Source organism: Pangasianodon hypophthalmus, chromosome 3, assembly GCF_027358585.1.
Source record: "Pangasianodon hypophthalmus isolate fPanHyp1 chromosome 3, fPanHyp1.pri, whole genome shotgun sequence".
In the NCBI taxonomy this organism is placed as follows: domain Eukaryota; kingdom Metazoa; phylum Chordata; class Actinopteri; order Siluriformes; family Pangasiidae; genus Pangasianodon; species Pangasianodon hypophthalmus.
The window spans coordinates 13,271,903-13,288,341 of NC_069712.1; the positions used below are offsets into that span (position 1 = coordinate 13,271,903).

Consider the following 16,439-nt stretch of genomic DNA (forward strand, 5'->3'; position numbering starts at 1 on the left):
TGTTGTCCTTCCAGTGTCAATATTTTGGTAGTCTATATCAGTGGTTCCCAGAATGGGGAAGTATGTAGGGGAGCCATAACGTTCAATTTAGTTACAGTGGTGGAAATCACAGCCTGCAATTATCAACGTTGTTATATTTATTGTTGAGTTATTATAGTGATTAGCCTGTTTGACTGCTTGTTTGAATTGGAGGGGTTTAATCCAAATCTCAATAACCCAAAACACAAGTTGACCTACAGATAATATAGACTTGGACCTGTGCTCTGTCAGTGGAAAGTTCAGGAATAGAAGGTTATATGTATCTAATTAATAGACAAAATATTATTGTACGTGAATGCTGAGGGGGTCCATGGGATTTATTTTACGGTTGAAGGAGTCTATGGCAGTTTGTTTGAAGTCTACATTTCTGCTGCTGCTGCTGCTGAAGGGAATTTTGAATCGCCTTTTCATGTAGAGTGTATTGGCCATTGTCGTGTGCCGTATTTTGGTTGCCTAGAAACCGTTCAAACAACCCGACAGGTGCAGAGCTGAAGTGTGCGCAGTTAGACATATGTTTAGATTTTCAAAATCGAAAAAGTGTGTCTCATGATGAATAAGGAGCTAAATGAAGAAGCAATGCAAGACCTCTACGCTTGGATCGATCAAATCAAACTCTCCAGACCTAAAAGGAATATCTCACGCGACTTCAGTGATGGAGGTAACTCAGACAGCGATGCTGCGAGCTAGCACACTAACTCCCACCCAGCTTTCATTCAGCCTTCTGGCCAAACATTAAAAAAATAAAAATAAAAATACAGGATCCTAGGAGGTTTAGCATCAGTTTGTACCTCTTTCACTCATTATTCCATGAATATCTCTAAGAGATCAAGAAAATTTGAATATAATCATTTTTACTTTCTTCCATTTACATAATTGACATTTCTTAATTTGACCAATTTTTCTCGACTAGATCCGCGTATTTGATGAGTAAATGTAAAATCATTACACAATTTTTACTTGCTTTATTTATCAGTCAGTCTATGCAGCAGGTGAGCAATAAGATATAAACACCACATGGGAAGGAGATCTGAAGTTACTAAATGAATCATCATCAGGTGTAATGAGCTCAGAAAAGTATTTTAGGGCAGTGGATTCAAAAAAACACTGCTTGCTGAGGTGTTTCTTTCTTAACATCTGGACATATTTTTCTACTGAGGAAAACAAAAGATGCCATCAGCCCACACCACCTGCAGCAGTGTGGTTGTGGTCAGTTTTAGAGAAATACTTCAGTGCCCAAAAGAGTTCATGAAATAAATATGTGTATAATCTGTGGAATTGATTTTACAGTTAAAGGGGTCCCTGGCTGCAAGACATTTGAGATCTCCTGACCTATATAAGTGAAAAAGCTCTGCATCATTCTGGTTTTCATGTCTGTAGTTATGGCTGCTGAGGTTGTGAAGCACTTCTTCCCCAAGCTGGTGGAGCTACACAACTACACACCTGCACACTCCACTCAACAGAAACTGAGTAACTGGAACACGCTAAACAGGCAAGCACATTTATTTGTCTTCCAGGCAGACAGTGAAAAAAAAAACATACTGTGCTTATATGACCCTGCTGTTGCCTCTCACGCTCCCAAGGGAATAAATGAGACATTCAGCTACATCTCTGTCTTCTGCACTAATGATGGAATGGGAGAGTTGGGGCTGAATGTTTGTTTTTGACCTAGTGCCTTTCCTAAAATAGGCATGTTTAACTTAGAAACCTAATTCATACAGAACAGACAACATCATCATCATCATTATAATTATTGTTGTTGTTGTTGTTGTTGCTGTAACTGAACATGTCATATTTTGATCCATCTATGGCTACATTTAATGTTTTAACTTTCAAACTCCATAAAGATGAGTTCCTGTTATCACTTCTTGTAGCAGCTATGAACAGTCGTTCTTTCAATTTCTCTTGAAGTTAATAAGAAAAACACAGCTTATTTCAGAGAAATCAAAAAATGTAAACTCCTCTGAAAACTTCTGAAGACTTTCCCGTGGTGGAAAATCTACTGACTGTAACAAGATGCCGACACTGAAGACTTCTTCCCTAAATGTTAAATAAACATCCCATTAGTGAAAGCTTCACCATATCAATAATGAAAAGGTTTTTTTTGTTAAATAACAACATTTTGAATCTGTTTATTAATTAGATTATGTGGAGTGTCCACCGTACAAGTCTCTGTGAATGAGTTGTTACTATAGAAATGATAACATATTAGAACGAGTACTTTAATATGAAACTGTGATTTGAATTACAGTGGGTACTTACATCAGAGCTGCTTTTATAGAAAATGAAAATCAACGCCTTCTGACCAATCAGAATCAAGAATTAAGCAGCTTCGTGGTGTAAAATAAATTATCCAACAGTTCTATTCAATAAAGTGCAGTAAAGTGTGTATTTCCTTTGCTTTACACTTATAAAGACTGTCATGAAAATGTGCAATGAGTATCTGAAATTTATAAAATGGTAAACGTGATTGTTCTCTCAGGAAGGTTTTCTCCAAGCTGAATTTCCATGTACCAGCGGACACGTTAAAGAAGATCACACTCAGCACCCCGGGCAGCATTGAGCCAGTTCTGTGTGCTCTCAGAGAGAGATTAGAGGACAAACAAGCAGGGAGAGTTTCAGATGGCATTCAGGTTAGTTACTGCAACTTCATCTGTGTGTGTGTGTGTGTGTTTTCCCAGTGAATCACTGAACAGATAAATAATGAAATGTCCCTGTCTACTATAGGATTTAGAATACTACAGCACTGTGAATGAAAAAGCAAAAACAGGTAGGTTTATCTGAACTTTCCTGAAGTTTGAAAAGTCACTGCTCACATGGTGTCCATCATCACTACAGCTTAGCTGTTATGTGGTTATACATGACAATTGCTCCAGTTTCACCGCAGTGTAAACTCAAAACCTTCACTGTTGCAGTTCTTCTGCTTGCTCATAGCATTTGTTCCACTGACCAACAGCAGACTGAAGCCCTTACTAACACATTTTTAGAAAAGCAAAATGCTGATGGTGGCTGTGATCTCATTGTCATGTTACATTGATACCTTTAACCCATACATCAACAAACACTAAACACACTCTTAAAAGAGGCTTACAGGAATGTGGAAGCCATGGGCCTGAGTGGGCTTTACTTTTGCATCCAGTATTGTTGTTTAAATGTGTGTTTTGGTTGCACCATGACATTTTTGTTCTGAAGCCAGCATCTTTCAGAGTACTTCATCAAATTCACATGATCACTAGCACTCACTCCCCTAAGGAATCAATAAAGGGGGCGTTAGCTCAGTTGTGTCCATATTTTATTTTATGTCAACATGTAAAGCAATGCCAAAGTTTTGGCCTAGTTGGCCTTCATAAGGACAAAGAACAAAGATACATAAGCATCATGTGATCACTGTATGCCAACATGGAGACTCAGTGGTTAGATTCAGTCACGTGATGTGGGAATGATTATCATGGAGAAAAGTCCCATAGAGAACAAACACAAATCACACTGATAATTGTCTCAAATAATAACAGTTATTATATTAATAATATAACTATTAAATTAAATGCATTTGGCTGACATTTTGATCCAAAGCTACTTATGATTGAGACAGGATACATCTGAACAGTTGATGTTTAAGGGTCTTGCTCAAGGACCCAATAGTTGCAGCTTATATTTGCTGGGATTTAAACTCTCAATCTTCTGACCACAAGGCCAAAGTCTTAACCACTGAGCTGCCACGTCCCGCTATGTAATTCTGTCAGTTCTCTAAGAAACATGTAAGACTAAATTCATCATAAAAACTGAAAGGGGCAGCAGTGTTTTTGACCATTTCAGGCATTTGTTTTAGTTGTTTTAATATCTCACAGTAATATGAGTTGCAGATTTTTTTTTTATCTATACAGTTGATATCCAAACCAAATACAATCTCTAGTAGTTTGTTGATAACAGACTTGTCTATACCAGCCATTTCAGCTCTCAGATTCCCACACCTCATTATTATTATCTCTCAGCTATGGCCTGAGTTCAGCCCAACTCCCTCTTTTCATGTAGGAAAAAGCTTTTCCTATCAGTTCCTTTCACCAGATGGCCCTTATCACTATCCACAGGCTCTGTGCTGCTGTTGGCACAAAGCAGAATGCCCCAATTACTATCAGATCAGGAAAACTATGCTAAATCTAACATAGATACAAACCTTTCATGGTAAGGAAAGCAAACGTTACTATTACTTTTATTATCTGTTGCTCTGTTTGTTATTTTCTTTCTGTTGTGGGACTCTGTAAAGGTCAAACCTTGTTGGTGTTAATGACTTCGCTAAGAACCTTCAGCCAAATAAAAGTCTCTAGTTGTAGTGCACTGTAGTCTGGTGCTCTCCATTGCCTTTCCTTTGATCATTTGACCTCAGTGTGTTTATTAGGTTCACATAGAGGCTAATTAGATTAGCTTTGCCTGCTAAGGAGCGATTAAAAAAAACTGGCAAGAAAGAGCTTATTTTCTCAGCTCACAAATTTATCCATCTCGGACGAATCAGGAGGCAGCTTTATTGAGATTCTTAAAGTGATCAGATTTTAGTTACATTTGAAACATTTAAGCATAAATACATGTCAGTATCAGTGTTTTTATCATTTTGTACATTATTCATAATGTTTAGACACTTTGAATTAATATTTATTTATTAATTGAAGATTATTAAAGAGGATAGTTGCATAGTACGCTCTTTCATATTTGTTTTAATCTAGCAGAAAATGGCCAGAGCACTTTCCAGAACTCTCACAAGACAGCAGGTCCTGTGAAAAAGACCCAGAAATCTAAGTATTACCTGTGTTGTTTTAATTACTATTTGCATATAATCACTTTATATTATTAAAGAATTGGACTGTTGAAGTCCTGTGTCTTATGACAGCACTTAATTTTTACAGTCCTCCTATAGTACTGGGTGAAAATGTAGACCCAGCTCTCCACTTGCTTTTGGAGGAGAAGGAGCAGGCTCTGTTGGCTTTACAGGAGACTGTAGAGGTGAGTTTTGTTGTTGTTGTTGTTTTAAATACCTTTACAAAACTGTTGCAGTTTTTCTGTTTCAATTCATTATGAAGATCAAGAAGGAGCAAGATGAACTCTCCAGTTTCCTCCCACCTTTTTTTAGGCATTTTTTTTTTTTTTTTTTTTTTTACTACATTAACTTTACTGGGTCACTAAATTGTCTGTGTGATCATAAAATAACATACTAATTGCTAGTTTTAAACAAGATGGGAGAGAATTGATGATGCTTTCTTCAGGCATTTTTTTCACTTTCATTCTTAGTTAGCTAGAAGAAAAAAACACTTCAGACAAGATGTCGAATGTCCTTCAGCCCTGAAAGCAAACCATCCTCCTTCTTTCCTTATTCTTCATCTCAGCTCATGTTAATTTGCATTTTTATCTGATGGTTTGATGTAAACTTATATTGGCCATAAGATTTGGTAGACAAAATCTTGATACACAAAAAAACCCTCTTTCAGACACAAATGATAGATATAAAAAAAATCACACAATCAGTTAGACCCAGTAGAGACATACTTTTTGAAAAATCGTCATCCATCTCATCATCTTGTGTCATCCTGGAACACACTAATACTTGGTACATGTAAATTTTATCTAATGCAAGAGTAAACATCCTTCCTCTGATTTACGAGAACTCAAACTACTTCCTCCTGCTGTTGCAACTGTGGTGTTGTAAGCGGAAGTAGATCAGTGTGACATCTAAATTGCTCAGTGTGTTTATGCATGTCACACAGTTATTTTGAAGCAACCAGTTTTAGGCCTTTATAGTAACATTTTGCAAAATATAAGCAACACTGAAGTAGCACTTAGACACAAGCTCTGATTTACTAGTTTGCACATATAAAAACATGCAAACTTAATAACACCCAAAAAATGTGTAAGCTAATTAACTAATAGGGACTACAGAGGACTGCAATTTTCACATTCCATCCGAGAATGGTACTTGTATGTGCACATTAGTGCACCCCACAAGCAGTAATTACAATTAGTGCATGTTGGTATCAGATCTTTATTGGTAATTGATCCCCAGTGAACAACATGCATTTACTGCATGTATTTATGCATACGGTACTGATGGATAAAGTTAGTATTAAATGCAAAAGTTCAAATACCCTTGGGACAAAATGAAGAATATTTATACATTACATTTGTAGCGACAATGAAAGTTTTCAGAGGTGTTCTTTTATCACAAGTAATAACAAATAATTTATGTTAATATGTTAATAGTGAAAAAATTATATTCAGATGATGAAACTCTGGAAAATGAAAAATCTATGAACAATCTCTTTTTCTAAATGTGATATACGGTTGTGGTCATAAATTTGCATATGCCTTGCAGAATCTGCAAAATGTTAATAATTAAAAAAATAATAAATAAGAGGATCATAAAAATTGCATTTATTTTTTTATTTAGTACTGCCCTGAATAAGCTATTTCACATGTTTACGTATAGTCCACAAGACAAAATAGTAACTGAATTTACACAAATGAACCAGTTCAAAAGTTTACATACGCTTGATTCTTAACACTGTGTGTTGTTACCTGGATGATCAATGACTGCTTTTGTGTTTTGTGATAGTTTGTGTGCCAGGGGGATGTAAACTTTTGAAGAGGATGATTGGTGTAAATTGTTATTATTTTGAGATCTTATTTTTTTCATTTAGTACTGCCTTTCACTACCATTCATCCTGTTCAAAACATCCCCCTGGCTCTTAATGTATCGTGTTGCCTTCTTGAGCATCATTGAATGTTTGCACCTTTTGTAACAGTTGTGTGTGAGTCCCTCAGTTGTCCTCAGTGTGAAAAGATGGATCTCAACATCATATAGCCGCTGTTGGAACGGGGTCAAATATGTAGAAGATGCTGGAAAAGCCAAAAATGTGCAGGACCTGGAGGATGTTTCTTAAGAACAGTGGGCAGTATAACTGCTCAGGACAAGCAAGAGACTCATGAACAACCATCACAAAATATAAAAACAGTCGCTGATCATCCAGGTAACACACACATTATTAAGAATCAAGCGTGTGTAAACTTTTGAACTGGTTCATTTGTGTTAATTCAGTTATTATTTTGTCTTGTGGACTATATGTATACATATGTTATGTGAAATAGCTTATTCAGGGCAGTACTAAATAAAAAACAAAATGCAATTTTATGATTCCTCTTTTTTTTAATTATTAACATTTTGCAGATTCCGCAAGGCGTAAGTAAACTTGTGACCACAACTGTAAATATGAACATAACAGTAACTCGTATGCGCACACTTTGCCTTTATAACTGCCTCCAGCCTCTTTTATATTCTCTGAACAGCTTTTTGGATCCTTCCAGATGTAATATTCGTCCACCCCACATCCCACATAGCCCACCCCAAAAACATTTCTTCTGACATCTTGTTCTGACTCTGTCAAACTGCAAATTTATCCAGTGATTTTTCAAAATTAATGAAGCATGTTTTTAGTATGTCAAGCTTTGACAAGTAGACAAGTAGTAGATGTTCCTCTTTCCTGATCATTTCTTTCAGTAGTGATACACCAGTGTAGTGTTCATTGTTATGTCCCACTGCTCTGCCTGCAGATTTTACAAATAAAAGTGAACAGGCTGGAGCATCTGGTACATCTGAAGGACCTGCGCATTGAGGACCTGACCAAGCACTTGGAGAGGTACAAAGCCCGCACCAATATTCCATGAACACCAGTACCATGAACACAGTATGAAACCAAACAAGGGCTGAAGACTTTTAACCTTTGTCCTTTTTGTCCTTTAAGTCATCTTGTTTTCCTCACGCTATAATGCTATCACTGATAAGTGATGTGTATTCTGAATTTAGTAATTTTAATGAATAATGCTGTAATAAGAATATTCAATGTGATCCTGAGCATTCTTAAATGTATCAGCATAATCGCACTGTACGTACCTTGTGAAATTATTGTATTTTAACAGGTTTTTATTTGTTTTCCTTTTTTTTTTTTTTTATCATTGCCATTCTGTGTTCTGTAGCTGCTTATTACTTATGTAATACTGTTTGGCAGTAGATTGTGACATCATCTTGTAAATCATTATTTATGAAATTTGAATGTTTTGTTGAAATTTCTTTAAATTCCTCATTGCTTGTGTTCCTGATACTTAGTTTTGACCTAAATAAAACACAGTAGACAGAAAATGTTGAAAATAAGCAGTGCAACTCTCTTGTAAATATTCAACTAAGTTTGTTTTAATTATAAATTAATTTTGGTTGCCACACAAAGGTTATCAAACCCTACTATAATGATACCATCAAAATAAATGGCCATTCATTGGTTTATTTACTGATTGTAAATTAGTGAAGGCATGTTTTTCTTCCTTGTAGGAGGACAGTCTTACTACTTTGGATTTATGGCTACAGGGTCGTTAAAGCTAGCTCTCCTAAAGCCTCTTTACATTGAAAAATAAGAGTAATGATTTAACAGCGTGCCATCACACTATTGCTAAAGAGTTCACATATATAACATTTATATACATGATTTTCTCTTCAGGAGAAATATTTTATGTAATTCTTAGATGTTGTTAAGAAGCATGTCTCCAGACCACATTTGGAAACAAAGTACCAAAGTCCTGAGCCATCTCTCTCTTTCTTTCTGTCTCCCCCCCTTATTCTCTCTTTCGTTCTCTCTCACAATGCCATTTTCTTTCATCAATGTGTTTCTTAGCAACACAGTGATGCATTCAGTGAGATTGTAGCTCAGGAAGGACTCACGTCCTGCCTATGACTGCTGTTTCTCAATGCAGTTTTTCTGGATTAAGAGATGTCCCATGCCTCCTAAAAACAATACATCTACAGTTGAGGTCAAAAGTTTACATCCCCCTTTCAGAATCTGCAAAATGTTGATTATTTTACCAAAATAAGAGGGATCATACAAAATGCATGTTATTGTTTATTTAGTGCTGACCTGAATAAGATATTTCACATAAAAGATGTTTACATATAGTCCACAAGAGAAAATAATAGTTGAATTTATAAAAATGACCCCGTTCAAAAGTTTATATCCACTTGATTCTTAATACTGTGTTGTTATCTGAATGATCCACAGCTGTGTTTCTTTGTTTAGTGATAGTTGTTCATGAGTCCCTTGTTTGTCCTGAACAGTTAAACTGCCTGCTGTTCTTCAGAAAAATCCTTCAGGTCCCACAAATTCTTTGGTTTTCCAGCATTTTGGTGTATTTGAACCCTTTCCAACAATGACTGTATGATTTTGAGATCCATCTTTTCACACTGAGGACAACTGTGGGACTCATATGCAACTATTACAGAAGGTTCAAACCCTCACTGATGCTCCAGAAGGAAAAACCATGCATTAAGAGCCGGGGGGGGGGGGTGAAAACTTTTTGAATTTGAAAATCAGGGTAAATTTAACTTATTTTGTCTTCTCGGAAACATGTAACTATCTTCTGTAGCCTCTGAAGGGCAAAAATATGATATTTAGGCAAAATAAGAAAAATGTACACATCTCCATTCTGTTCAAAAGTTTTCACCCCCCGGCTCTTAATGCATGGTTTTTCCTTCTGGAGCATCAGTGAACTAGAATCAGCGTTTTCCTTTGGTCTGACTTTGGACTTAGTGAGAATATAGTAGTAGGGATAGTAGGGATATGTTTTAAGCTACAAAGAGGTCAAAATTCTACACAGACAAACAATTCAACACTGAATAAAAAGAAAAGCAAGGAAAAAGACAACCAGACTGTACTATTCTCCAACCTTTTCTATTTAATTGGAGACCAAGATACAGGCTGATTTTTTTTCACTTCAGGCATAAAGTGAAAAATGTGTCTGTTAATAGCTTTGAGTATAAACTCTCTCTCTGTTCCCCTCCAAGAGTTCTCATGAATTCATATGAATTCATGATTAAGCAAGAGTAGCAATGAGCTATAATGCATAATAATAACACACATATAGTAGTGATGTATAAACAGATGTCAGTACATACAAATGATGTTACATTTTTTAGAATTGTAAAGGTTATGGAGTCTCTGTCCCAGCTGTATGACCTTACTTAAATTTACATACATATTTGTGAGTAAATTAAAAAAAAAAAAAGTAGGGAATGTTTAAGTTATGTTGTATACTACATATATATATATATATATATATATATATATATATATATATATATATATATATATATATATATATATATTATATTCATATAAAATCTTCCTCTCTCTGTTCATTTTCTCATTGCTTGGGTTTGAGGTTTACAGTTGTGTTAGCATGTTTCCTCTGTCCTCTGACAGTAACTTTTCCACGTCTCAATGGACAGTTGTGCCAACAGAACATAAATAGCCATATATGTATATAAAGAGAAATATTCCTAGAATAACATATAACATGTAAATGAGTCTACAAACCCACATCCTCTGTTGCTGCAGTAGCTACTTCCCCTGGAAATTATGCCAGTGTTTCAATATGAATGATCCGTTGCAGTAGAATATGAGCCAAGTAGTTTGTATGTGTTTATGCATGTGTGCATATCTTTCTCTTAAGCCTCAACCCTTTGCTAAAGCCTCGGCCTCACACAGTGGGATATCTCAGACTGGAACAACAAGCAGCTTGGGAATGTGGAATAGAGCCTTGGTAGCTGGAGCAGCAGTAAAGCTCAGTGACTCACAGCCTCAAACAATGTTTCAGCTCCTCTGCTGTTCTAAAGACTGACCAACGGACGGATGGCAGTGTGAATACTTTACATCTGTCACATGCAGGGCAGCAAATCAGTTTGAGAATTGCATCTGTATATCTAAAAGTAGTAGAATTAACATTGAAAATTGTTCTGACCAGGTTTGAAAGTTTATCACTGCCAAACAGATTTTAGTGTAAATTACTGACAGTTAAGCTGCTAGAAAGCTACTGTAAAAATTCCAAGGTAGAACTGTATTTACTTCAAAATGCTATAATTTCATGGTTGTATGTTGTTGTACGCTTCACCACATTGTGTAACAAACTAGCTGCCTTAGCTTAATAATATGAGCTTCCCATCACATTAACACTTCACTCTAACTTTAATTCAGCTAGCATTAGCATGCAATATATCCTACATAACAAATAAACCTTAAACCAATATTGTGGTATCAGTGAGGAAGAAGTTTGACCAGGACGCATCGTTAAAACAATGCACTTGCTTTTTTTTTATTGCAAACTCTAGTTCAGGGAAAAACACATGCCATCAAGACATATAAACAGCATATTCCTGCACTAACAAATAACACTTAAATTAACAGTTAAAGGACATTAAAATGATGAGGATGTCATGGGGCTAACAGATATGCAAATTACAGCTTGCTTAACCGAAGCGCAGCAACCACATGGGAAGTTGTATTTGGCTGCAAAACAAATTTTTTCTGATGATTTTTGATCTAATAAAGTCATGTAAGGACTTCACTGCAAATGAGTCAAAGTGAATAAAGAAGAAGAATGGTGCCATTTCCTGATGACTAATCCTGTGATCATGACAAGCCCATAGTCAGTAAAGCTGAGACTAAATGTAGAAGCCCACAAACCAAAATGGAGAGACCTCAGAGAGGAGCCCTTAGGGTGGGTCATTCACGAGCGTTTATTAACATCTGAAAGAAGGAGAACATTGTGCCACACCAGAGACTGAAACAAGCAATAGGGTGTCATAATAATCTAATTCTAGCCTGAGAGAATTCTTCAGATATATAAATGTTCACTGATTCATTGAAATACTTTTAGTGGAGTGCCAAATACATGGAAAAAAATATGGACAAATAAATTTGATTCCATGTGAAAAAAACAAGCGTTGATTAGTGTTTCAAGACATCTGTCTGTTTCCAGATTCTGTTTCTCAGCCATGTGAGAGATTAAGATATAAATGATGACTGTGCTGAGTGAAACTTTGTTTAATGTTTACTGAGTGACACAAGAGATGAATGACTAAAGCGTGATAAACACAATAGAACCCATTTGCTGGCTGAATAAGGTGAAATAAGCTCTTACACACAAGGAAAGTATTTTCACTCAGTAAATTCTGTGTGACTTTCCCACCATGCTGCCCCATAGGCTAATGAGGCCCTGAAATGAAGAAGACAGGGAACCACAGCACAGTGGGGGTCACACAACAGTCTGTACGTGTGTATTTGATTGTGTATGTGCCATGTCAAACAGTGGGTTATAAATCCTCTAGCCAGCAATAAACAAGACATTGACAAAAATAATGAGTCTAGCCCCTGTTCTAATGTTCTTCATATCAACATTTAGGTCAGAGACATTGATTTCTAACTTGAAAAATTACAGCATCAAGAACAAAATAAACACATTTGCTGTTTAATAACTACTAGTATGGTTTACACCGTGACCCCCAGCAAGAAAAGCAGAAGAAAAAAAATGAATGAATGAATGAATGAATGAATGAATATCATGGTTTACACTTCTCACGACTATGGAGTTGTTTTTTCAGGCACAAACGCCTGAACAGTCTGGAGCCGTGTCTGTAGCGTCATCTCACTGTAATGTAATCTGCAGACAAGCTGTCAGCTGCTGGCGAGGGCTTCCTATCCGTCTCTTTAAAGACACATTCTGTCCACTCCCCAGAGACAAATTGACAAATATTCTTGTTCACACACAGGATGTATAAACAACTCCCTCAGACAAAGACAATTCTATTTCAGCTAATAATAATAATAATAATAATAATAATAATAATAATAATGATAAACATTTTATTTTTAAAGTCAAGTCAAATAAGAAAAAGAAAATCCTATTTCTTCCTTTATACACTCCCAGCAAAAGTTTCTTTGATTTCATCCTCTGGGGGAAAAGAGTGTCCATATTAGAAAGGACTCCCTAGTAATGCATATTTTAGAAGCTATAAGAACTATCTTCTTGATGAACTCTTGATGAGCCTTTTTTTCAAATGTATTGCATAGTTTTTTGCACTTCCACTTTTTTGCACTCTGCAATTGTGATTAGCTAATTCTGTTTATTCTGAGCAATTGGGTAGTCATGCCTAATCATTGTGAGGACATGAAAAATTGATGAAATCTTGTAGAAAATTTTACGATTCAAGTAAAAGCTTATCTCAACAGACCTCAGGAACCGCTATCAGATGAGCGTTATCAGACAACCACAACCACTGCAAAAACAGAGGCAGGAAATCAAACCTTGAGAAAAGTGCGCACACACACACACACACACACACCACACCCAAAAGACAGAGCAGCTTTCAGGCAGGGTGAGGGAGTGAGTGTCACAGCAATAAGCTATAAGATGACATCTGTGGTTCTGCCTCGTTTACCTCAGGAATGGACACAGACACAATGTTATTCAGCTGGAATGTGAAGACAAGATTTCCACAAAAGAATCTTTGTAGGAATGGTGACACGTCAGAGATAACTTACACAAGTCTAAACTAAGCTATTTTCTGATCCTCAAACATAACAGTACCTTTGTGCTCTTATTTCTAAACTGCAGTTAGAAACTCATATGAAGATAGAGGTTTCTTCAAATAAGGTGTTTACAAAAATTATTTACCTTGTTTTCCTTTTTACTATGTAGGAAAACATCAAATATTTTAATGCAGAGCAAATTACATGGGTATGTGTTTAAAGCGCACACAGTATTATGTGAAGCAAAATGAAATATTTTTTCTGCTTCTGAATCAGTACAAAACAAAGATTAGGCTCATTGGGCAAATAGACCGGTCAGCCATAACATAAAAACCACCTGCCTAATATTGTGTAGGTCCCCGTTTGCTGCCAAAACAGCTCTGACCCATCGAGACCTCCACAAGACTACTGAAGGTGTGCTGTGTTATCTACTGGTGTATCTATCTACCGGTGTATCATCGTCTATGTATCGGTGTATCATCATATTTAATTCTGGGAGACATTAGAGCTGTTTACTCTTAAGTTAAATCATATTAAAATGTAGTTTTGAAACATTTTGTATCATCCTAGTTTCATTAAAATTCCAAGTAGATTTATCAATTTAATATCATTTGTCCTTGTTCTTAAACTTTTGTATAACTACAACAATATAGTTTATAATAACTATAACAACTTTGATAGCAGCTGATTGTGGTCTCTACCACTGCAACATCTTTTTTAAATTATGGATCCTGTGAATATTCTTCATGAACACGTCAAGAGCCATGAGTCTAGACAGTCACTGAATCACAGAAATTAATTTAAATTCCCTACCCAAGTTGTTGGGAGTTCCCTAACTAAGGTTTGTTGAGGAATACTACATCCGGTCTTCTCACTAAAGTGCTATTAAAAGTGCATGTTAAGGCACATGTAATCTCCTAAAGAAGTCCAGTAATATTCTTATTCATTGCATTACACAGCTGGTGATTGACGTTTGTTTATGACGCTTTCCTGTTATTAAATAGGGAAGTTAATATCAGAGACATCAGCAGCTGCCCTTGATGCATAGGTTATGCATCTCTCTCTCTCCTTCTCTCTCTCTGGGTGGAGCAACTTCTTGCAGATTTCCTGTGAAAAGGTGAAGGAAGGAAATGTGCCACATCGAGGAAGTAGGTGGTGAAGTCAGCAGCACTGTGGACGGTGGAGCAGCTTTGCTGACTCACTGGCATCAGCTACATCTGTTTCACTACAAAGAGTCATCATTTAAGATACAGTCATGCTTGATCTGTGACTCCAGCTGTGTCCTTTTAACTCCTCAGGAAAAGTTCACAGAGATGCTTTTTTATCAAGGTGAGTTTTGCATAAGCAGAAACCTACAGCTTTGAGAGAAGGGAAAACTTACAAGTACGGCTGTGTAAACAAACAGTAAGCTGAATGAAAAATTCTCCATTTGTAAATAGATTAGCAGACATTTAAAAAACGATTGAGTCGGTACAGGCCCATGTCCTATAAAGGTCAGAAGGAGTACTTGTCTTTTTTGTCTGCTGACTAAAGTGACCATTTCCTTCCTTTTTCATTCGTCACCTCATGACCTCAGTGGCTAAGTCCTTCACAGAAAAGTCAACGCTTTATTTGTTACACTGGGCTAAAAACTGTTGATATTTCCTGTTTTTTGTTTTTGTTTTTTAATGATTTTGCAGTTGTTTTTTTGAAAATCATTACTTTTGTTCAAAAGGAAATGAGCAATGCATTGCATCACTCCACTTAGTCCACTTCTTAGCACACTTACTTGTTAGGTTTTTTTTTTGTTTGTTTGTTTCTACTTAACATGCTTGTTTCAGTGACAGCAACAAAATGTCCCCAAAGTGTTAACATAGGCAAAAAGAATAAAAAGAAAAAAACCTAGCAGTTTAGACAGATAAAATAATTATCTTTTTTAATAGCTTGCTGCTAGCTAAAGACACTCAAAAGCTTACAAGATAACACAAAAACATGGTAACAGGTTTTTCTATAAGGATATGGAACATAGTTAAGTATGCAATATTACCTAAAGGATATGAGAGATGGCAAACATAAGTTCTTTGTAATAAGGTATAAAACATGATGGGGGCATGGGTATACTCACTCACTTTCAGGGTAACCTAGGTCAAGGTCACAGTGGATCCAGCGCCTATCCCGGGAGCACCGCCGTGATGCATGTGTGTGTTGTTATGAGAAAATAATCAATGGGTGGTGTGATGCTGTTACCACCCTGAAGTTCATTATTCTCCTAGAACATCTCTCAAGTGTGTTATTAATCTTACACCACAACAATTTGCCAAAAATTACATTTCTAAAAATGTACTAATCAAAGGTATGTCATACTATTTAATATGACATGAAACAAGTCTGTCGTACAAGTCCCTGTGAACAAGCTGTTAGAATATACACTCACCGTCCACTGTATTAGGAAATGGAGTTTAACCCAGTGTGGTTTTCTGCTGCCTTCTGCTGTCTTCTGGGGTGCATGCTGAGATGCTTTTCTGCTCACCACGGTTGTAAAGTGGGATTGAGTTACTATATCCTTTCTGGAAGCTCAAACCAATCTGGCCATTTTCCTCTGACCTCTCTTATCGACAAGGTGTTTCCACCCACAGAACTGTCGCTTACTCAATGTTTTTTTGTTTTACGCACCATTGTGTGTAAACTCTAGAGACTGTTGTGTGTGAAAATGCCAGGAGATCAGCAGTTTAAGAAATACTCAAACCAGCCCATCTGGTACCAAGAAGCAGGCCATGATCAAAGTCACAGAAATCACACTTTTTCTTCATTCAGGTGTTTGATGTGAACATTAACTGAAGCTCTTGACCTGTATTGTCATGCATTGTTCTGCTGCCACATGATTGGCTGATTGGATAACTGCATAAATTTGCAGGTGTACAGCTGTTCCTAATAAAGTGGATGGCAGGTGTGCATGAGAATTTATTAAAATTAATATAAACTTACGATTCGCAGCCAGAACTAGTATCAGAGCTGCCATTATAGAATTTTAAT

The 16,439-nt window shown here is 36.4% G+C and overlaps 1 protein-coding gene across 4 annotated transcripts; it reads left to right on the forward strand.

Moving 5' to 3' along the window:
- The first annotated feature begins 105 nt into the window (after positions 1-105).
- Positions 106-8,304, forward strand: spef1 (sperm flagellar 1). 4 transcript variants are annotated; one of them, XR_004577802.2, is made up of 8 exons: positions 106-697; positions 1,417-1,528; positions 2,519-2,669; positions 2,764-2,806; positions 4,755-4,827; positions 4,935-5,031; positions 6,825-7,049; positions 7,630-7,750. XR_004577802.2 is itself a non-coding variant. In XM_034302606.2 (7 exons), the coding sequence occupies exons 1-7, from the start codon at positions 586-588 to the stop codon at positions 7,741-7,743; spliced, it is 702 nt and encodes a 233-aa protein (XP_034158497.2). In that variant the 5' UTR covers positions 106-585; the 3' UTR covers positions 7,744-8,304. The 4 variants fall into 4 exon arrangements, 2 of the variants coding, with proteins under 2 accessions (XP_034158497.2, XP_053088947.1); XR_004577803.2 differs by having other exon boundaries at positions 4,758-4,827; XM_034302606.2 differs by lacking the exon at positions 6,825-7,049 and having other exon boundaries at positions 7,630-8,304.
- Positions 8,305-16,439: the final 8,135 nt, after the last annotated feature.

What these genes read in the sequence shown, in the direction of transcription:
- spef1 (XM_034302606.2), top strand. Translation starts at nt 586, where the DNA reads ATGATGAATAAGGAGCTAAATGAAGAAGCAATGCAAGACCTCTACGCT. An exon ending in GAATGAAAAAGCAAAAACAG is followed by an intron (nt 2,807 to 4,754) that starts GTAGGTTTATCT and finishes GTTTTAATCTAG; the next exon opens with CAGAAAATGGCCAGAGCACT. An exon ending in CTTTACAGGAGACTGTAGAG is followed by an intron (nt 5,032 to 7,629) that starts GTGAGTTTTGTT and finishes CTCTGCCTGCAG; the next exon opens with ATTTTACAAATAAAAGTGAA.